General features: G+C 53.4%; 5 protein-coding genes across 5 annotated transcripts; all 5 read right to left on the reverse strand.

Moving 5' to 3' along the window:
* Positions 1-2,834: 2,834 nt before the first annotated feature.
* LOC100678815 (TD and POZ domain-containing protein 5-like) lies at positions 2,835-4,374 on the reverse strand. Its single transcript, XM_003425414.4, has 2 exons — positions 4,164-4,374; positions 2,835-4,086 (listed from the first exon to the last, which is right to left on the reverse strand). Exon 2 carries the CDS (start codon positions 4,076-4,078, stop codon positions 2,933-2,935), a length of 1,146 nt encoding a protein of 381 aa, XP_003425462.1. The 5' UTR covers positions 4,079-4,086; positions 4,164-4,374; the 3' UTR covers positions 2,835-2,932.
* Positions 4,375-4,966: 592 nt separating this feature from the next.
* LOC107980898 lies at positions 4,967-6,394 on the reverse strand. Its single transcript, XM_031921988.1, has 3 exons — positions 5,603-6,394; positions 5,398-5,541; positions 4,967-5,329 (listed from the first exon to the last, which is right to left on the reverse strand). Exons 1-3 carry the CDS (start codon positions 5,681-5,683, stop codon positions 5,003-5,005), a joined length of 552 nt encoding a protein of 183 aa, XP_031777848.1. The 5' UTR covers positions 5,684-6,394; the 3' UTR covers positions 4,967-5,002.
* A 1,517-nt stretch (positions 6,395-7,911) lies between these two features.
* On the reverse strand, positions 7,912-15,760 carry LOC100119614 (palmitoyl-protein thioesterase 1). Its single transcript, XM_001603303.6, has 10 exons — positions 15,563-15,760; positions 12,195-12,380; positions 11,865-12,112; positions 9,788-11,785; positions 9,150-9,259; positions 8,932-9,059; positions 8,684-8,842; positions 8,500-8,617; positions 8,271-8,429; positions 7,912-8,174 (listed from the first exon to the last, which is right to left on the reverse strand). Exons 4-10 carry the CDS (start codon positions 9,900-9,902, stop codon positions 8,049-8,051), a joined length of 915 nt encoding a protein of 304 aa, XP_001603353.1. The 5' UTR covers positions 9,903-11,785; positions 11,865-12,112; positions 12,195-12,380; positions 15,563-15,760; the 3' UTR covers positions 7,912-8,048.
* On the reverse strand, positions 11,487-15,642 carry LOC100119655 (uncharacterized protein DDB_G0281497). The gene is made up of 4 exons (XM_001603339.6): positions 15,563-15,642; positions 12,195-12,380; positions 11,865-12,112; positions 11,487-11,785 (listed from the first exon to the last, which is right to left on the reverse strand). Exons 1-4 carry the CDS (start codon positions 15,640-15,642, stop codon positions 11,487-11,489), a joined length of 813 nt encoding a protein of 270 aa, XP_001603389.2.
* A 4,158-nt stretch (positions 15,761-19,918) lies between the features above and the next one.
* Positions 19,919-21,534, reverse strand: LOC100679627 (peptide methionine sulfoxide reductase). Its single transcript, XM_031921851.2, has 4 exons — positions 21,246-21,534; positions 21,045-21,165; positions 20,828-20,964; positions 19,919-20,463 (listed from the first exon to the last, which is right to left on the reverse strand). Exons 1-4 carry the CDS (start codon positions 21,407-21,409, stop codon positions 20,226-20,228), a joined length of 660 nt encoding a protein of 219 aa, XP_031777711.1. The 5' UTR covers positions 21,410-21,534; the 3' UTR covers positions 19,919-20,225.
* Between the last annotated feature and the right edge of the window lie 404 nt (positions 21,535-21,938).

A 21,938-nucleotide genomic window follows, 5' to 3' on the forward strand; every position in this document is an offset into this window, starting at 1 on the left:
TGATTAATTAGAAACTGCGCCGAGTCGGCCAAGTCCGCCCCCCCCCCGCTCCCTCCCGGCAGCGGGATAGAAAGGGCTCGCTCGGCGTCACGAGAACTCGGCCGCGGCGGGATGGGACATGGGTATTCATTTACGGGCACGAGTTCGGGAACTGGCCGTGGACTGATCGTGAATTCGTTAGAGGAGCGAGCGCGACATATCGGAGAGCCGAGGCACAATGTCCGCCTCCTCGTCCGCCGAGAGAATGAAAGTGGAGCGGAGAGAGCCGGCGCTGATAAAACGGATTCATTAGCGCGCACCAGCTGCGTACCGCTCGGGTTATCGGCTGTCAGTTTACGCGTAATTACGGGCCGCTGCGAGTCCATGTTGTTTCCAGCCTTCGCTTTGTTATTTGAATTGAAAATTGCGCTCGCAGCCGCTCGGCCGGAATATCGTAATGATTAAATCTACGCCCGCTTTCAATGCGCCTGCCGTTTTGTCGTCTGCTTGTTCGCGGGGTTAAAATCCTTTTGCGTTTTTTTTTTCTCCGAGCGCGGTCTCCCTCATTCGATCGTGCCTTCGCACAATGGGGGCGCAAGGTGATTCCGGCACGCGTCGCGATCCCGACGAGTGTTTAGGATACTTTAATCCGGCGGAGCGCGCATATGGTTCGCCTCAGTCCCCTCGCTGCTGGGGGCGCCTCGGTCTTGATATAACTTGTTGATTGGTTTACTCACTTAACGAGCGAATGATTGTAACGTGGATCACAGGGGGCGACGCGCTGCACAAATCACTTTGCCAGATTAAAACACGCCGCGCGACCCTCGATTGTCGTCGCTGCGCATGAAAAGGAGATTGCGACTCACTTACATCCTGCATAGGATCCCTGAATGACCGAGCGTATTTACTCGCCCGAGTGGGCCTCGACTTATCGACTCGGGGCATCGGATTACGGCTTTGATGTCTCCTCTCGCGGCACCTCTCTCCGCGCAGGTAGCCAAGCGCAGATGCGGCATTCTTGTTTCGCTATTCGATCGGAATGAGGGAAGAAAACGAGCATCAGAGGCATGACGTCGAAAAGGGATGCGGAGTTAATGTTCAGGCGGGCGTAAATGGAACAACGCGGCGCGGCATAGAGGGCTTGATTAAAATATTAATTGAGATGGAAATAACGATTCGAGGAGCAGCGGCTTTGTGCGCCGTGATGAAGTTTCGACATTGTTTCGCCCGCCGTCTGCGCGCCGAGAGCGAGCGGGAGATCGGGAAATAGTAATCGCGCGCGGCGTTGACCACGTTATGCACCGCACCTATGCTCGCGGCAGCCGATGTTAATCCACGAGCGATTCGAATGTACATAAAGCGCGGGGAATAAAGGGGTGGGGGGGGGGATGGGGAGGGATGTACAGTAATGACGATAGGAAAAAAGATGCGCGCGGATACAACAAAGGACGCTGCGCGGGGGAGGAGGAGGAGAATTCATTTTCTCGAGTGAGGCGCGGCTTCTCATTATTATTCGACTTTTCTTCGGTCGCTTCGGATGCAGGCTCGCGCGCCAAGTCGAATCGCTTAATAGATTGAGTCGTTACAGAGAGGCTCGATCCGCGATTTTGCGCATATATCCGCGCGTCTCTTTCCTAGATTGCGCGCAGCCTTTGAAGCGAGGAAAAAACTCTGGGGAAAAATTACTCGCTCGGCATACATATATACATAGAGAGAGAGAGGGGGGGGGGGGTGGAAGAAACTGCATCAGGCTCAGAGGCCGACAAAGCGCCGGAATAACGAGCTAATCGTACGCGAGCTGCAAGGGATGAAAGCTGCGAGCGAGATTCTCCTTTGCTCCACTGTCTTTGTAACGCGATCGCTTACGCGCCTCTGCCATCCGCGGTATTTCGAGAGAGTGCAGCAGCAGGCAAACTCGGCATTGTGCTCCAGAGTCTGCGCCGAGGATCGCGACAATGCGACGGGCTGAGCGCATTGTCCGCGCGACTGCGGAGAGAAAGCGGAGCACGAGAAAAAGCGGAATATTAAAAAATTGTGTCGAACGCTCTCCCGATCCGCCTCGTCCATTACCGTGGCGGCTAATTTTCGAGGGAGCTCGCTCTACGCGCCGTACACTGCGCGATAAATAATCGGGAAAGAGCGAAGGAATAACGCGGGCTGCGAGGGGGCGGAACAACAGGGTATATTAGACAATGCTATCTGGCCGCCGCCGTGCGGCTACAGTTGCGCGCGGCTCGTTGTCTCGCGGCTTTTCCCGCCCTCCCCCCTCCGGCCGCGACGACGCGGGCAAATGAAAGATGGCGCTCGCCGAAAAGGAATGCGCCGGCATATCGGTTGATTGTCACATCAGCCGACGCGGCTCGTTCGCTTATTGGCTCTCTGCGCGCGCGCGCGCGCGGGCGCCGCAAAGGAGACACTCTGGTACAGCTCTATAGTCGCGAGTCGGGCCCTTTGTCTCCGCTTTTTAATAACGCTTTTCCGCTGATTCGCTCGATCGTCGGATCGTCGCGGGCGATGATTTGCACGTGCAGTAACGAGCGCTGAAAGAGCGGGAAAGAGCGAATCAGAGCGAGCTTTGAGTGAAAGCCGCGCATTAGCCGGGCGCAAAGGAGAACCGAAGACTTTACATCCAGCGCGTGACCATGGCACTCGGAAGAGCTGGAAAAGGGAGACGTCGGTTTGACGGGCAGAGCCGCTGCGAGAGCCAGCCACTCGTTTGACGCGCCCCGGGCTTATTATACGCTGTCGCGCGGATATTAGCAACGCGCAGCTGTCGAATCTCAAGGGAGAGAGCGCGCCGCCCGTCAAAGCGATATCGAGCGCACGGGACTGGGAGGAAGTCGGAGACGCGTCTCTTTATTCGCAGCGATAAAAAAAAACATTTATTTGTACGAGAATTGAGAAAGCGTCGGTTACAGAGAGCACGGAAAAGGAGAGGCGCAGTTGTCGACCACTATTGGTCCGCGCTCGGCGCAGGCAGCTCCAGCATCTTGATCAGCAGGTGCGGCTGCTCGACGAGGTAGCTGCTGACCTCCGCCTTGGCCATGACCTCCTGGAAGTGGCTCTTGACGAACTCCATCGCCGTCGCCAGGGTCTTCTCGAGCCGCAGCCGGTTGGCGAAGCGCAGCACGAAGCCCAGGCTCTCGGCGTCGAGGCTCCGGCCCAGGTAGTCGAGCAGCTCCGCGTTCGCCGCGCACTTGGCCTCGTTCGCCGCGATGAAGCGCAGCGCCGCCTCCCGCAGCTCGGCCGCCCCGTACTGCTCGTGCCGGGTCAGCCGCAGGGCGTCGGCCACGCTCTCGACCGAGAGGTTCAGCAGGATGAAGAGCTTGCACTGGCTCTGCAGCTCGTCCAGCTGGAGGTAGTGCGCCAGCCGGAAGACCTCGTGCACGCTCTCCCGGCTCAGGTCGTACTTGCCGGTGTAGAGGTAGCCGAGGAGCCGGGCGAAGACGCGCGGCTCCCAGCCCCGCAGGACGATGCGGCCGGTGCGCCGCTCGAGCATGTCGTGCTCGATCATCTTGCCGAGGACGTTGCTGCGGCAGCCGAGCAGCGCCCGGTGGGCCCGGAACCGCACGCCGCGCACCTCGATCTCCAGGTCGGCCTGGTAGCCGGAGTCGAGCAGCCGCTGCAGGTCGCGCGAGAGGCCCGCGGCGTCGTTGTCGAACGGCAGCCGGCCGTAGGTCTTGCGCTCGTGGAGCCTCCGGCAGAGCAGCTCCACCTCCAGCTGGAGCAGCTTCCTGCTCGAGAGCGAGAGCTGGTGGTGCGCGAGGATCTCCGCGGCGAACTCCCGCTCCGTCAGCTTGGCCAGCTTGAACTCGTAGTCCATCTTGTCGAGCCGGAGCCGCAGCTCGAAGCTCTCGTTGAAGTGGCCCGTGTGCTCGGGGCTAAAGCCGAGCTGGGCGCGCAGCCGGTACTCGAGCCTGGAGACGCAGTTGTTGGTGTAGGTGCCCTCGATCGCGAGGCTGCATTCCCGCCCGTCGTGCAGGAGGAAGCCCGGCGACTGGGCCCTCCAGGGCGAGGCGCCCGTCGAGAAGCTCCACTCGAAGCTCGTCTTCTCCTCGGTCTGCCGGCGCAGCGACTCGATGCTTTGCTTCACGCTCATCTCTCGCGCTGAAACAGAGAGAAGCCGGAGGAGCCGATCAGTTTGCGTTGCTCGATCAGCCTTCCCGAACTTCCCGAACGCGCACCTCTCTGCAGGCGAGTCTCTCCGCCGAGTCTCCAAATTCCTGGCTAATGGCAATTCAATGGCAACGGCCTTCTGTGTCTCCTCTCCGAGTCAACAAACACTCGAGTGCTCGCGTCGTGGGACTGAGGCGCGAGTACGGCCCGCGTAAACAGTCTCGCGAAAATCGAGGAGCCGCCCGAGGGAACAGCAGAGCAGCGAGGCATAACAACGCCGCGCGGGGAGGGAGCCAACCGAGTAACTGACAAAGCCGGCCTATACGAGCCTGGCTCGTTAGCGCCCTGTACTCCGGAGCGCTGCATGCCTATAGGACGCGCACCGCCGGCCGAGCATATGTGGAGCGCACATCGGAGCTGCCGCATTGTCTCGCGTTCTCTCCATTTTCGGGAAAATAACGCGCGAGCCGCGAGTATCATCGAGTACGCATCCTTCGCGGCCTGCTTTCTCATTAGCCCGAGACTGCGCAGCCGATACGCTCCTTTTGTCGCTCCTTCGAGGAGCTTTCAGCGGCCGAAAGTCGAAGGGAGCGGGATCAGTTTATACCGCATCCCTCGTCAGCCGATGCACTTTCTCTCTCTCTCTCTCTTTCGCAAGTTTTTGCTCCGAAAATTCCGGCGATCGATACGAGAGCGAGCGCTGCGACGCGGAATCGCGTATCGGGAAATTCGGGCTAAAAAAGTTGGCCGCGCATCTTGAGATTGCTCGCGAACAATAGGCCCATTCTTACCGATCATCGGCACACGATGTGCTGCTTGCCGAGCAAAAGCCTGCGCGGATAGGCAAATGTGATTGGGAAACAGGCGGGCGTAGATCGAGCGAGAGACTTTATTGACAGAACGTCGTTTACAGGACGAGTCGTGCATACTCAGTTGTGGAGGTAGCCCCACTCGGAGTAGAAGGTGGCCTCGAGGAGGAGCTCCTCGGCGTTGCCGAGCCTGTGCTGATCTCGTGGATCCGGGGCACGAGGACCTCGAACCTGAAGTTGCCCATGTCGACGATGTCCCAGACGCCGCGCTTCACGCACTTGCCCTGCAGCTTCGACTTGTCCAACACCACGACCTTGGGCAGGAGCTTCCGATTCGGGCTCTCCTTGCAGATCGGCGTGCTGTCCTCCAGCAGGAGGCGCGCGTTCTTGTGCTCGGAGTCGCACGCGTACACCCGGATGCGCGTCTGCGAATCGAGTGCGGGATGATAAAGTTTTCGCGAAAAATCATCCCACCCTTCCGAGCTCTACTTACGACGACGTCGGCGGGAAGATCCTGGGTGATGATGCAGTTCACTCGGATGTTGTTGTAAGTGGCGTTGTGCTTGTTCAGTTTGTACACGAGCTTGTCGATGTACTCGGGGTTGGCGTACCAGAGCTCGGCGCTCGTCACCTTGATCTGCGGTCATCGCGACCGGTTGATATAGCCGTTAAGAAGAAATATGCGAATTCGCTCATACCTGGGGCTCCACGTCCGCGGCACTCGCTTGCTGGAGAGCCAATAGGGCGAAGAGGCCGGTCATGTACACGAGGCGCTTCATTTTTCCGTCACTGGTATACTGCTATACCGGTGTTGTTCAGGTTCAGCACTTTCGGCTTTTATATGCCAAAGCCTGCGTGTACTTAAAGGCATGTTTGTGTCGGCGATAATTTTCTAACGCAAACAACCTCGACAGCTGGGATCATAAATTTCCATTCGTTCCATAACGCGAGAAGAACGTAAAGGTGAGCTAAAACAACCGGAATGTCGCCGATGTTTGCGCTGGCTCGAGAAAGTCGAAACGGCGCTTTATCCGAAAAGAACAAGACGGGTCAAAGCTGCTGCTCTTGTTTATCATTGAAACGAATTTCGACGGTGGAATTCGCCCTTGTCAATCAAACTAAGTGAGAGTGGGCCTGGCGGCAAGAAATTTTTTTATCATTTCCCGCGAAAAAAGAGCATGCCGCTCGCGATTATCCTCTTTTTTCGTGATAAAAAAACGGCTCGCCGCGCGTTTTTACGCCCGGCACAATGACGTTGGTCCGATATGCGCGCAGTATATATATACGAGCGCGCGGCGTATCCGTGGATATGTTGAAAGGGTTGAGGCCGAAAAAAGTCTGTTAAATTTCAGCTCCCGTTTTTTTTTTCTCGCTTCGCTCCACAAAAGCGATCCCGGCGCAAATTTCATACCACGCGCACAAAAGTTCGGCTTCTCGTATTTTCGCAATCTGGTAATGCGCGCGCTCGATTAATCAGTTCCGCTCTCGGTTTGTCGCATAATCAATTCGAACTGCGTACGCGTTGCTCTGACAACGATCGCCAGCAGCGAGCGCATAATGCGTATCAACGTTTCATCGGCGCGCGATATGCTTACGAATAACGAGTACATATTTGTGATGGAATCTCCGATATCTCTGCAATTAAAATAGAGACATACGGAAAACAAAAATAGGAATAGAAGGGTAGCGGCAACTGCGCACGGGGCGTAGATTATCCGAAAGAATGGCCGTCGTCAGAAAAACTGACACGGACTATACCGACAGAATTAAAGATGAATGTCAGTGAAGGAGCAAAACTACCTCGCGATATCCCTGAAATAGCGACAAGCAAACACCGGACGTGCGCAGCCGACGAGAAGCAGCAAGAGGGCTAGTCACGAGACGATTATCGATTAAAAATTTATTGAATATCTCATATTGGGCACTATGGGAAACGTCATACGAATCGAATCGCTGCCAGTCGCGAGCCGAATCGGTTTAACTTGCACATGATCATCGGAGTGAATAAATTAAAAGTGCGAATCCATAAAGGTGTAAAACACGCGCTGAACCACTGACGCAAGGCTACCGAGAGCGCCGGGCACCTACAGCTGCACACTATTGTAACAAGGTACTTTTCTCTTTTCTTTTAATTCCTTATCCGGAAGGCAGTGACACACCGTAAGCATATTGGTGGGTTACGCTCATTCTGAGCTAACACATTCCGCCCCTCGATAATCTCGATAACATGTTTTAGGAAAAAAAGCTCGCAAATACCCTCCCGTACCCGCGCATAATACATTTCGCGTATTATCCTGCGCGAATCCTCGAATCCTGGATATGCATCCGCTCCTTTCCTACATAGCACAGCCGCGAGTCTTTCGCGTATTACTTGTATACGGTATCCCCTCAAAGTAACGGCAGCTCTCTCGCTCCCTCTTCCTCTAGCTCTCCGCAAATATTCTCTCGTTTATTGAATATCCATACACCCTCTGCCTCCGCTCTCGTCCCACTGTACTGCTGCACGCGATGATATGATTGATATCCGACTCAGACGCCCACGCCTGATTTTTCCAAGACGCATCGGATATTCCGATCGAAATGCGCGAGTTTTTTATTTTTCGAATTCATTTTTTTTTTTTTTCTGCTCCCGCCAACAGCCATCCAAGCTGATTTTCTAATCGTCAATGCCCGTTCGCCACATCGCAGAGAGAAAGGGAACACAGAAACACTGGCAACTTTTGCCGGCTCCACAAAGCGGACTAACTCTCATAATGTAATCTCTTAATGGGACCAGGCTACATATACGCGAGAGCCGCGTGTATACGACCCTCCCCCCCTTTTTTTCTCTCTCCCTCCGCTTATCCGAAAGCCTTGACTCGGCCTCGCGCCTCTCCGCGACTTTTTAATCTCGTTCCCGCTCGATGCACGTGAGCGGGTGAGGGCTAGCGCTGGCGTTTTTGTTTCTCCAAACGAGCTCCAACTGATACGAGCTGGTTCATCGGGCTTTTCACAATGTTCGAGCGTGTTTTATCGTAAAAATCGTAAATTTATTAACTTTCATCGATGCGTCGAGTTAACAAATAACACGTACAAAAATATCTTGATCGATTAAATCTACACAGTCTTAATTTTATTATATTGCATAACGTAGCATTTCAAGCTTCACTTCAAGTACTTCTCGATGACGTTTCCGACGAACCAAGAGTCGGTAAACTGCAGGTGGTTGCCATCCACCGATAAGAAGTGCAGTTTACCCTCGGCGTCCATTTGCTTCAGTCCCAGTCGGTCCTGAAAGGTGGATTTTTTGAAAACGTCATTAAAAAAAAAACAGCCGACTATACATATTGGAGTATGGGCTAGGTTGCTCGAACCGAATGGATTTACCTCGATAAACAAGGCCGACTCGTGGAGCGTCTCAATCTCGACGTCCTGCCCGGACTTGTAGAAGCCGAACCACTCGGAGATCCTCGGCTCGACCATCGTATCTTTCTCAAACTTGACTAGCACCAGATTCTTCAGCTTCTGCAGGTTCTCCTTGTACGTCTGCGGAAGTAAAAGAACCAATTCGATTGCCGCTGATGAACTTGCCAACTGATAGCCCGAACGAATTTACCTCATTGATGCGCAGCTCGTTGTTAATGTCGGCTAGGAAGACACTGTTTTTCTTGTACTCTTCCTCTTTGAGCGGGTCGTGCCAGTACTCGGCTTGGACCAGCTTCTCCTGGATGTACCTGCGTGAACGCAAGTTGTTAATTCTTTGACGTTCTCTCCTCGACAATTCAACTCGCAATTCTTACTTGGAGTAAGCCGCGTAGTGCAGGACCTGCCGCAGGTGGTTGCACAGGTAGTGCTGAAGCGAGGCGCAGTTCGGCAGACCGTAGACGCCCTGGTGCTGACCTCCCAGGGATATCAGGTTCATCATCTGCGGAGGGCCGCATCTCTGGGCGACTGCTCTCCTGATTTCAAAAGCGGATCGTTTTCTCGGTGAAAAAAAAAAAAAAAAAGAAAATTCAGCCGCGTTCGCCCAAGAAGCAAAAAGACTTACAGAAACTGTCCCCCCTGCGAGAATCCAATGGCGTTGAATCCGCCCGTCAGCTTCTCGTCCTGGGCCAGCTCGTCGCAGACCTGCTGCACCTGCTCGTTCACGTTCTTGAAGTAGCTGTTTTCCACGTCCTGCAAAGAGCCGCGCAAGTCCATGCGCCTAATATTATTCAAAATTTCTCGGACAAAATTGCTGAAGGCCCAACTGTCAAAGGTGCGAACCTCTATCACGTTATTTCCAATTCTAATGGACTTGACGTAGACCCCGGGAATGTTGTCCTCCAAGATTGTCTTTATCTGGCCGAGACTGTAGGAGAAGCAGCAACTGTCGCCTGTGCAGTGCAGATATAGGCTTACGTTAGTCACTCGTCTTTACCCTCTCGTGCCTGTTTTTTTTTTTCTTCTTCTTCTTCTTCGTTAAGCACACCGAGCGCGAATGTGTGCCATTTGACGAGTTAGAAAACGTGACGAAATTGAATATGTAGTATATTTCTCGAGTGCGTTTACGTAAAATCTGCGGTTACTCAACGTGCAGCGATCGCATAATTCGCATTTCACCGAAACGAGGAGGAAAGACTGCAACCCTGCATCTTATTCAATCGGAAATCGGTACTCTCTTTTAATAATTTTTATGCAGCTAGCGGAAGATAAGATATCGCCGAAAGCCCACTCCGTGCGGAAAAACAGTTTAATGACTTTCTACAAAGTGCAACAAATGACGATCGGAGATCTTTTCTCCGCGGGGATATCCTCTATAGCTGCATTTACCGCAAGTTTCTCTTCCGGTACAAACGCACTGCGCGACTTTTACTCGTACCCATCGTCGAGCGGCTATAGCTATACATAATAAAGCAACTCACCCATGCCATGCCAGAGGACCACGGGAACTGGTGACGTCGTCGTGTTTTCGGCGTAGATCCGATGACTTTGAAAAAGACTCGCCAAAACTATCAGCAGAGCCAGCGAGGCGGTCATTTTTTTTCAGCTGTACGCGAGGTTAACGTTCGACGCGCGATAACAACACAGCACGACTACTGCGGCCTTTTTTGCATATGCGCTGCAGTCGCGCGAGGGATCTGTATATAATTCGGTCGACGACGAGCAGACGCCGCGGCGCGACGAGACTGACTCGAGCGGCTGTTCGGCGAACGCGGGTCGCTGTATACACTCGAGTCTATAGCTACTGCTGGTAAGAGAGCTGCTCTGCATTGCTACGGATGATACGGGTTGGTATCGGGTACGGAGTAAAGTGCTCGGCTGTTTGTAAGATAAATTCGACAAATATTTATTAGCAAAAATAAAAATACAAAGTTTCTCTGCGCGCGCTCGATATGCTGAGCAACGACGTCACTGTCGATCAGGTGAAACAGCGACGTCGACATTTCACGCGGAATACAGTCACGGTCGTCGTTGGACACTGAGATTTTGTCATTTCTGCCCGAAGAAATCGCGGACGGATTCGTGTAATTGGTCTCGATTGTAAGGCACATCAATTCGCGATCTCGTGTCGATAGGCGAGTTTGAGCTCGACAGCGAGCACAGAACTAACTTGGCTCTTTCATCCGCGAGATTGTCAAAATTAGAAGGCGGACTCGGATGAAAGACGTTACGTAAACATTTTCGAGCAATCACAAGTTCCGCTTCGTAGAAGCGATTATCCGACGATCCGCTGATAAACGCAACCCGAGCCATTTTCAGGAAGATATAAAAGATCGAAAGTACCTTAGTCGGCACGCAAAACATCAACGGAATCGTCCTTCAATTATATTTGTATATATATATATTTATTTATTGTCATATCGGCTTCGCGTTTATATATCTCACTTACGACGGGGCTCGCAACAAAACTATTCGCACTTTTCCTCTAATCTAATCGCCTATAATCTAAACCGGCTGTTAATTTCACTGTCATCGCTTGTAATCAATTTTTTTTCGACGTTTTCAAACAATATTTACCTTATTATTATGGAGCACTCGAACGCGCGCATGTGCTCGCGAATACACATTTCTGTCGTTATGTCCTATCAAAACGTTCACCCTAAAGTTAATCGTGTGCAACGTCATGAGAATTCCAAAAAAAGCCGTTTTCGCACACGCCTCAGATTTCAACAACAGACTAGTAACAACACGCTTCATCTATAACAATTGTCAGTAAGGATATGTACAATCTTTCTCACTGGAGCCTTCGTAATTGTTAATCGATCGTCGTCATCATCGTCGTCGTCGTCGTCGTCGTCGTCGTCGGCTCACTTTGTCAACGAGTTTTCAAACGAAAAAGGTTCAGTCTTGCGTTCGCTGTTCGATAGCCGTCCCGCCTCTTCGTTCGTCATTATCTCGCGTACGCGCACACTCAGCACTCACACCTCTCGCGTAAAGTCTTTTTATCAATATTGTACGCGTGGACATTGTCTCTGTGCGGGAGCGAGACTCGGCGCTTCGGAGAAAACTTGGGCGGTCTCGAGAGGTCGCTCGCTTTGTAGTCGACGGTTAAGTACGAATATCGTTGCGGGAGAGCCCGTGGGCGACCTCTCGAGCTCGTTCCGAAAATACTGCCGGCGCTCAGACGATCCGGTGCAGGTCGCCGGAGTGGCGTCTCTGAAGGTGGCGGTGTCGGTGGTGGTGGTGGTGGTGGTGGTGGCCCTTGCAGGCGAGGCCAAAGTAGTCGTTGTTGAGGTCGTTGAGCCGCTTCTCGAGCCTCAGGTGGTTGAGGAAGCGGTCCTTCTTCGAGCGCGAAAAGTGGCCCCGGCCGACGGTCAGCCGGAAGGCTTCCTCCTCCTCGGCGGACATGCCGATGGGCTTGCTGCCCTCCTCGTTGCTCACGTTCTCGCTGACTCTCAGCTCGGTCTCCGAATCGGAGTCTGCAAGCGAATTTCCCCGGTGATTAGCCGACGGCGGGCGCAGAGCTTAGGAGGGAGGTAGCGAACGTGCGCTACTTACCGGAAGCCGAGCCAGGGTCGGAGGAGCATCCGGAGGACGAGCTGGCGTCGTCCCAGTCGGCGGGGGCGGCGTTGCGCCTCCTCCTCAGCGGACTGCAGGGCTGCGTCGGGGCGAGGAGGAGCGAGTTCTTGCTCCTACCCCGGACTATGAGGGCCGCGTCGAAGCTCGACGGCCGGGTCTTGAACCTGAGCTGCGCCGCGCGCCTGTTGCGGTTCTCCTGGTGCAGCGAGTTGTTGTTCTCCGGCGATCTGCGAAAAAAAACAGTTATAAAAACGGGTTATCGAAATCGAAGGCCCAGTTTGCCAGCTAGTGATTCTGCGCGGTACTCACTTATTGCCGGTCGCCAGGGCCGAGTTCATCTTGCTGGCGACGGCGAGGCCCTGCTCCGAGACTGCGGCCGAGTCCGTCGCGGCAGCCTGTTGCTCGGACGTGACCGGCGCGGTGGAAGTCGCTGACGCGGCTGGGCCATCCAGGGGCTTCCGCACCGGAACCGTCTCGCCGCCTCCCTCGATGCAACTGCAACAGCGGAAAAACGTGGCTAAGCATCGATGTGGATACGGAGCCCGGCCCGCTCGCCGAAATAGCAGCCGAAGAAGAGCGAAGCCTACTTAAGATGCAGGCCGCGCGCCTCGTCTGGCGCTGCAATAACGGGCGGCGTCGAAAGTGAAATTAGAAGCCGGCGGGGAGCAGCGAGAACAGCCCGTCGATTATAACGTACAACGCGCGATTAATATCGAATCACGGGCCACTCGCTCAACTGGCTACATTAATGCTTCGTTTAAGCCTCGTCCCACCCAGCACGGGGCTTTCTCGCTGCTGCTGCTGCTCGACCAAATTTTTCATAGTTTTCTCTCAAGGCGCCGCAGCCTCGCCAAACGTAGAGTTCGGAGGTCGGCTCTCCGCGCTGGGAAAAGAACGAGCCGAGGTCGACCGCGCTCGTGTCGCACGCCTGATGCGTGAAGAATTCAGAGGGTGTCCGCCGAAAAAAGTCTCGAGTACTCGACGCTGTGCGAATAGCGGCTCACCTCCCCCCCCCCCCTCCTCCAGACAGAGCGAAGCCGCCGGGAGATTGCGCAGTTTTCTTCCTTTCCGAACAATCGTATAGAGCTGCAGAGGACGAATTCCGAAGCAACAAGTAGCCCCGGCGCTGCAACCTGTTCCGCGCAGACAGAAGAAAATATTTTGAAATTCCGCGCTCGGCATCGTCCATCCTTCCTATATAGGTATAAAGTCGCCCATCGAACGCGCGAAATCTCGAGCCGCTCTGCGCGCGGAGAGTGAAAGTCTCCGCAGCGAAGGCTGAGCCGAGGCGCGCGTGCACGCGCGAAGGAGGCCGCCGCTGCAATTACCCTGGCATTCCGCGCTCCGCTGGATTCTTTTTTCCTCGGGCTCTCTCCCACCGCAGCCGGCCGCGGAGCTTTTTATTTATAGGCGTCGTTTCGCCGTTTCCGCCTGCAGCAGCCTCCGCCACGGCCAGCACGCGTGGGGGAGATTCTTTCGTTCGCTTGTTTGTTTGTTTCGCTGATGGCCTGGTGAGTCATGCGAGCTGCAGCAGCCGGTTCGGATGGGATCGAATATGGGAACGATTCAGCGCGATAACCCTCTGCGCCGGAGATAAACTCGATGACTCGCAGGCTCGTAATAATCGAATTTTTCGATAGCCGGAGATCCCGCTCCGTGAAAGTTCCGAAAGGCCATTTTCACTCGGAACGCGCGACTCGTTTACTACTTACACAAGCGAATTCGCGAGGAATGGCCCACATACCGCGCACGCGTCGCCGGCCTGTTTGTAAATACGCTCCTACTGTGTAGAGCGGCGATAAGCCTCTCTCGGGATGGTTAATCATAGGCGTGAGTCACATCGGAGCCGCGTGTTTCCTTACGCTTACGCTCACTCTTTATACTCTCGCGCGAGGCGTCGTCTCTTGCGTTCTCATCTATATACGATCTTCTCAGCGCGCGTTCCGACGGGTGCGCGCGCACTCGTAATGTGTGCGGCCTTCGCCGCTGCCGTATACGCATTACACACAGCGTCAATGTCACTATTGCGCGAACTCGAGATAAGCTCGAGGCTTTAATTGCCGGGGGCGAATTTTTACGAGGAAATTAGTCGCACGAATTCCTCGAAATTTCTCGGCGTGCTAATAGCTGCGTGTCGTCGGGCCTTTTCGACGACTTCGAAGAGGGTATATACAGCAGCGAGATAAGAAACGAGTAAGCGACGCGCGCGCTAATAGCAGCCGGTGTAGTATGACTTGACGGGTATCGGCTACTTCAAGGCTCCTCTCGCCGGCTATTACGTATCTCAGTGCTCGACGAGTGCATTTTTCCCCGTCGATAATGATAATAATCGACGTCATCGGTCAGAAAAACAATTGCCACCGCGCTGCCAGAAGAAGCCCGAAATAGCCGTTAATCGCTATCTCTCTCTCTCTCCCTCTTTCGCCCGATACACCCGCTGCTGCTGCTGCAACAGTGCCACAAGCGCGCGCGCGAAGCCCGTCTAAAAATAAGCCGGACCATTCGCGAATCGGCCGAAAAAAAAGGGAGTGTAGAAGCTATAATACGCGCAGAGTCACTCCGAGCGCGCGTCGTCGGGCTTTCACTCGACACGGACACCGATAAGTCATTTTCCTCTCCGATAACCCACGCCACGAGCGCGTACGCTCGCCTGCATTTCCGAGGACGGAAGCGAGCCGAGTTCGTTCGCACCTCCGCTCCGAGCTCTGGCCGACCTTGGCGCCGCGCGCGAGCACAGTCACGTCAGCTGTCTTTTTCTGAGCGATGGATTTCGCCGGTTTTTCGAGCATTTTTTTTTTTTTTTTACAGATTCCGCACGTAATGAGTCGCGTGCGAGCCGACGAGCGCTCCCGTCGCGCGCTTGACAGATTACCGGCTCGTTACATCCGCACTCGAGCTACGCGCGAGCCTCGTCCAATCGATCAGCTGACTTTATCGTCCAACTGGATTGTCGAGAAGGAGGCTATTGAAAAATGTATCACGTCCAGCGTCCGCGTATAAAAAAATAAAGACGCAGCGTCGCGAGTTGTGACGCAAACCGGTAAGGATGTTATGGAACGCGCGACGACGACTACGAACGGAAAGGCGAGAAACGAAGATAACGACGGCGTCAATGGGAGACACGTGAGCGCGCAGCTCTCTCTCTCTCTATGCAGCTTATTATCGTTGCGTTCGCTGCTCAAGCCCCTCCGTCCGCGTGGGTCCGTTATATATTTCACTCGTTTTCATGGAGGTGGATAAATAAACAGAGTCGAGCCGAGCGATCACGGCGAGTCCTGTTGTGTTGCGGCCGTGCGCGCGACCCTCAACTTTTTGTTGACGACACGACGCATCAGCTGCGAGCTTCGGGAGAAAACACGATAGATATAACAGTGACGCTGGCAAAGGTTACGAGGCTAAGCCGGCTCGAGATTCTTCGGATTCCTCGCATCCCCGCTAACAGGTATGCCGTTTCTCTCTCTCTCTCTCTCAGTCCTCTCCCCCATGATTTTCCAGTCAGTGCAGCGCTGCGGGCGGCCTCGGCCGAGAGCCGCTCTATTGTGCTCCGTCGAAGCTTCGGGAATCTTTTCGGCCGGGACCGGTATTCCGTATTATTGCTTTATTCGTTGTATAAACGACGGGCTCGCGAGCCAAGTTGAAAGAGTTGGAGCTGCGGCCAAATCTTTCCGTGCGCCTACCTGTATCTGGGGTCGAGGAGCTTCTGGCAGATCCAGGACAGCCTGAGCGCAGCCATGAGGGTCGACGAGACGAGGCCCATCCTGTCCGTCGGCTCCGTTGGCGCGGCCGGCGCGGCGTCCGCGGGGATGAACTGGAGCAGCGGCAGCTTGGATCGAGGAGAGCTCGCCTGCGCCTCTCGCTACTCGGCAGCCGAGCTGGAGCGAGACAAAGTCGAGCGTGTAATTCTGATGCGAGTCTCTCGCGGTCGGGCGCACTTCACAACAACAAATCGAGTGTACTGCGACTGGCGAGCTGCGCGTAGGAGTGGCCCGTTCACTCGTGCTGACTGCGCGCACTACACTGCTCACTGGGGCCGAGAGAGCGGCTCTGAGCGGCAGACTCCTGTACTCCCGTACTGTTGCCCGTAGCCGTGTAGGTAGTCGCCCCCCCCCCTCCGCCGCTCGCTATGCGAGCTAGCAGACCACGTGGTGAGAGAGAGAGAGAGAGGAGGAGTGCAACAGCACGCCGCGCCGGTGCACGCGCACTCGGCCGAGCGGCGCTGCCAAGTGCTGATGAAACGGAGCTCTCTCGCTCTCGTGTAATCGAGTGCCCAAATGCGGTCGAACGCGCGAATCGCTCTTCCGAGAAAAAATCGTACGTAATCGCACCTGATGTTCTCGAGCCTATCATTATTCATCGTTTTCTCCTTCTTTCTCATCGCAACGAGGCTGCGTCGCGCCAACTATGCGCGGTAAGTGCCCATATGCTTCAGACGTCGTACGCGTAACGTCATTAATATTTGCGCTCGACTTTCCGAGCCCGCGATAATAAAGAGTCCGAAATAGCCTCGGCAATATTTATAGAGCCGTTCGCGAAAATTTATTCCCCACCGACAAATGCGCGCGAGTATCCGGAGCGAGAGACAAACAAAAAAGTCTCGAAGAGTCAAAACGAACGCGTTGTATAGGAGGTATGCATACAGGCGAGGTAAAAAAAGAAGGCGTGGGAAGTGGAGCGCTCGCTCGTCCTTCTACGCGCGTGTTTTCCTATAGCCCGTCTTCCTTTAAAACAGAGGGAACTGTTGTATTATTCGTCCGATGCGCGCTTTATCGCGAGCGACTAGTTAAACGTCGCAGTACGCGAGTCGCCGATCGCCGTCTAGAAGTATTTTGCTATTTTGATGCTCTGAAAGCAAACCGAAAGAGCCCGCTGTATATTTTCGGTGCGAGCGGACAATTGCTCGCGGTTGTATGGGTCCCTCGCGCCGGAAAATCTCGTTTCCGCGCCGAGTGCAGGCGCACCCGTGCTCAATGGGACGACTCTCTGCAGCAGTAGCAGCAGCTTTGTGTTGCTCCTCTCCATACGCGTCAGATGCAGACGTTCATTACGATTCGTTAGCGGCGCTGGATCGGGATTCTTCTTCGTTATTGCGCGCTCCGCACTTGCCCCCTTAATTTCCACCGGTGGTCAGCTGACGGCTTACGGAATTCGAGCGCGTTACTCTTGGGAGAATCCGGCCCCCCATAACGATATCCGTCGCTCGTCGCGCGCGCGGTGACTCAGCCGAGTCTTTAATTACCCGAGGAATGTCTCTCATCGTCATTATGATAATCGCCCGGTGCAGCCGCGATCCTTTTTGTCCTATCGCTCGAGGAATACAAGGAATACATCAATTAATCAATTAAATCTCTCGTTACCGGGGCGCGGTCTGTTTGCACGAGAAAGTGCATCGTCGTCTTTCAATTTTCGGCTCATCGGCGCAAGCGTTTCCAGCAGCCGCGAGGGAAAATGTATTTTTAAACGCGATCTCAAACCGAACACGTAAGATGTTAATGAATTTGCGGATCGGCGAGTTACGCAAGCCGGAGTGCGGGGATCATCGGCGGCATAGTGTCTTCGCGTCGCGAAAGTCCTTGGAGCGTCCCCGCGTATATACAATCGGATCGCGCGGCGTTCGCGGACTGCAATTGAGGGGCGCCAATTGAACGCGACGTTCGGCAATCGTGAGAAGCCGATGCTGTATTCTATCGCCATGCGGCATGATAGCATATATGTAATGCTCGCGAATCGGGAAGCACCTCGGTGTCGAGTCGGTGAGACCTCCGTGCGGCGCGATAAACTTATCTAACTTATGCCTAATTGTTAGTCTTACGTAAGCGCGTTTGTTTAACGGCTGTAGCTCTCGGCTAAAAAAGCGCGCTGCAGTCGCGTCGCCGCCGAATTTCCTCCCGCGCTTCCTTATACGCGGTGCCGTGTGTATAACGCCTATAACGATAAGCGAGTCGGGTAAATATATACACAGAAGACGGATGACATCACGATTGTTTGCGCTCCGAGAATCGCGTTTTTTCCTGCATGGGAGTCACCCGTATCGGCGTCGTCGTAAGTATAGCCGTTGCTGCGCGAGATCGGATCTATCGGTCGCGATCGACGCGATATGCCGATACTGGATCGATCGAAATGAAAACTGCGGAGACTCGACGCCAAGGGCTCGGCCGAAATAAGTGCAGCGTGGATACGGTGCTCGCGCTTTATTTGCGTCGCCACGCCCAGATTGCTCCGTCTATTGCGTGACGCGGCGGACAGTCGTCGGTCGGTGTCGGTGCGTCCGCACTCGGATCCCGGACACTTGTTGGCTTGTCTCGAACGCTATCGACATAGCTCGTTTCCGAGCAGGCCGTATCATCGTGTGACGAATCGCGCCGGGGAAAATCGATGATGCTTTGTTCTTGCTTCGGAGAGCTGCGGCGCTTGTGTAATTTTTAAACTGGCCGCGCGTGCGAGAAATTCAAATGCCCTGACGCGACGCCTTGTGCGCCGGAAAATTTTCATAATCCGAGCCGAGTATAGGACAGTGGTGGATTACGCAATGGCTATACGCATAAATTTTATTTATCCCGGTCTTGCTGAACGGGCCTCGCCATCTGTCGAGCTTCGCTCGTAACTCTCTATACTCTCTACTCTGGATAACATTATAAAGCGCGCCGGAGTAGATTCCGCGCGTACTGGCTCTCGGTACGGTTGTAGTTTTCCGCTTACGACGTTATTGCCATCAGAGCTGATCGGTGGCATTTTAAAATTTGCGAGTATGTATTTGGTATACCAGTACACTGATAGAAATAGTGCGTAAATTTTACTATATGTTCATGACAATTTACTGGAAAGTTTGGTAATCTCGTCACAGACTGACAAAACTGACCTTTTTACTAGATTTATATCAATTTTTACTAAACTTCCATATAAAATTTACCATACTCAATAGGAAAAATTAACGGAAACTATAGTGAAAATCGCCAATGTATGAATTTTTACCTGACAGTATGGTAATTTTTAATAGAACGTATAGTACTTTTCATCTGAAAATCGGAAAAACGCATGCGCGTTTAGCAAACATGGCTGTTTTGTGTGCTGCCGCTAGGGGGTGCACGGGAAATAAAACCCGCAAGCGGTAAGAAGTTAGCTCAGTTAGTATATAAGTCCGTTTAGCAACCCTCTTGTAACAATTGCGAGCGTATAAGCATATGTACTGCGAATTGCGAATATGTATAATAATAATCAAGCGTTTAGTTGTAGGAAATGTATCTAGGGTTAGTTTAATGTCTCTAAAAATCAACTGCGGCGAGTGAATCGATAATGTTCTCTGAATGAAGTGCGTTAGAAGAGTATAAAACCCCCTCCATAACCATAAAAATTTAGAGCCATATAATAAATAATTGACAATAATTTTTCCACTATGTGCATTTTTATATTTAACTTAGTCAGGGTAAAAATTACTACTCAGTATAGTAAAATTTATAGTTTTATAAAATTTACTATACAGTTTAGTAAAAATTACTAGACTGTCAGTCTGTGAGTGGATTACCAAACTTTTTATTAAAATTTCCTATCCAGTATAGTAAAATTTACTATAAATTTCTCTCAGTGTAGCGAACGATATCAGACTCATTAGCCTGCTTGAAAATTGAGCTAGTTCACTCGGCCCAGCGAATCCCTCTTCAATTCAAGGTTGAATTAGAAAATTAATTTTTTTTTAATATTATGCAGTCTTATCGAGTGTGAAAAGTCTAGAATTCTTAGCTTTCTACGTGAAAGTATTGATAAAAAGTGTTTAGAGCATCGGCTATCCGATCAATGCTTAGAAAAGTGAGAAACACTGCGCGCATATATAGATATACTGATATATAGGCTAGAATTGAAACTTTCGATTGATTCGTATTATGACGAATATTACACCATGACCTAGTTTTTCAAAAAGACACCAAACTTAGGTACATTTAGATAATCACAGCAATCTGTATGAATTTTAATTTAACCCTTCTGCTTGGTGAATGGCATTTTCTTTCCAAAAGGAATATCTAAATTTCTCACAAGGCATCTACATTATGACATCTTTTTATTATGCTCCGTGACAAACTTAATTACAATAAAAATGAATTTATTCGAGTGAGATATTATACAAATGCAGCGCAACTTAAATCTACAGGTCTATCTATAAGCGCGTTCTCTTTTCTATACATCTAAACAATATCGCAGATCGTCAGGCAGGGAAAGGCGGCCGAGAAAGAGATCGGATAACATAATTCCGGCAGCAGCTGATCCCGTCGGATACTGCGCCTCGGTGCGCGCGCGCGCGAGCAGATTGTCCGTGTGCCTCGTACGGCACGATGGCCGCGATGAGAGAAGCTAGCAGTAGAGCCCGTTGCCCTGTCTCTCGATCACGTACTTTCGCACGTACTGGATGGCCTTGTCGCTGAGCCCGAGGGCCGGTGCCTCGCGCTCGTACTCCTCGAGGCTGACGGCACCGGCCAGGTAGCCGTTCAGCTTGGCCGCGAGCGCCGAGCTGCGCAGGTGCTCGCTGCTCTTCACGCCGATGTTCTCCAGCAGCCAAGGGTGGTCCTGCAGCCGGTACTTCTGGTGGTAGCTGCGGGCAGAAGAAGGCGCCGAGGTCAATTTTCGCCGATAAGCCCCCAATAATACAACCTTTCAACGCAAACAAAGGCCCGCCGATCAGCGCGAAATCCGAAGCGAGCCGACGCTCGAGAGGATGGCGATAAGCCTGCGAGTGCGGAGCGTACGAAGTGTGTCAAGTGCGTCAGTGGCGAATGCAGATACGCGCGCGATCAGCCGGGCTCGTCGTGATCGGCCGCGCCGCACGTGCTTCGCGCTCCTTATTCCTCGCGCGTGTTTACCAACAACAAACAGTCGCGCTGCGTGCGCAGCTGTGATGGGATTCGCGCGCACATTCGAATACCTTGTAATGCGCGGATCGCGTATATAATACTCACTCCTCGGCCGGGTAGAACTTGTTGAAGGGGCTGATCTCGGTGACGAACTTTTCGTTCCTCTCGCGCTGCTGGTGGTCGCGCGACTTCTCGGCGGCCAGCCTCTGCTCCTCGTCGTGGTAGAGGATCAGCGACATGTACTGGAACGAATACGGGCGGCTATCAGCGAGCGGCTCTCGATGAGAGCTTTCCAAGCCGAGACTCGCGAGAGAAAACTCACCTGTCTCTTGATGTTCGTCGTCAGGCCGTACTCGTGGTTGTTCCAGAACAAGTCGAGCAGCTGCGAGTACGAGATCACCTCGGGGTCGTACTCCATGTGGATGACCTCGGTGTGGTCGCCCCTGAAATCGCCCAGTCACGAAATCACGAGATAGAGAGAGAGGGAGAGATCGCGATATCGAGGAAGTAAAGAGTAACTTACAGGCTCCTGTAGGCCGGGTTGTCCTTGGTGCCGCCGGCGTAGCCGACGCTCGTGCGGATGACACCGGGACACGCCCCGAACAGCGAATCCCCGGCCCAGAAGCAGCCCATGCCGAAGGTCGCCCTCTTGCTGCTGACGCTGACTTCCTCGAGTTGGCCCGGCATCCTCTACTGGCTGTTCTGCTCTGCTGCGCGAGAGAAACGTTCAACTGGAGGCCGAAGGCGAGCGATCGACTGATCCCTCGCTATCGGGAAACTCGAGTTTTTAAAGCCGGCCGCCCCACCACCGCGACCCTCAAGTTCGTTAAACGCTCTGCTCTCACGTGGCGCCGCCGGCTCTCCCCGCCACGCCGCCGCTGCATCGCTCGGCAGCGAGTGCCAGCTTCCTGCGGGCACAGTGTCGCATCCGGAGACGTTCGTTGTCCAGATGATCGTCGTCTCTGGAGGACGAGCCCAGCGAGAATCGAGCATCCTTCAGAGATTCCGTAATGCCGAGGAGTCGACTCGCAGTCTAAACCAAGGGCCAACCCGGATCGACCCTTTCGACTTCTCGCTGGATTATTGGCCGAGTTGAAAATACGCCGATGCCGGGGGAAAAAGAATTTTTCGAAAAGGCCCAAAATCCGGCCCGCAATCGAGCCTCCCTTTAAAAAAATTATAAGTCAAGCTGAACGGGACTAGTCCGACGGCGGTG

The sequence above is a fragment of the Nasonia vitripennis genome, chromosome 1 (assembly GCF_009193385.2).
Source record: "Nasonia vitripennis strain AsymCx chromosome 1, Nvit_psr_1.1, whole genome shotgun sequence".
Lineage (NCBI taxonomy): Eukaryota > Metazoa > Arthropoda > Insecta > Hymenoptera > Pteromalidae > Nasonia > Nasonia vitripennis.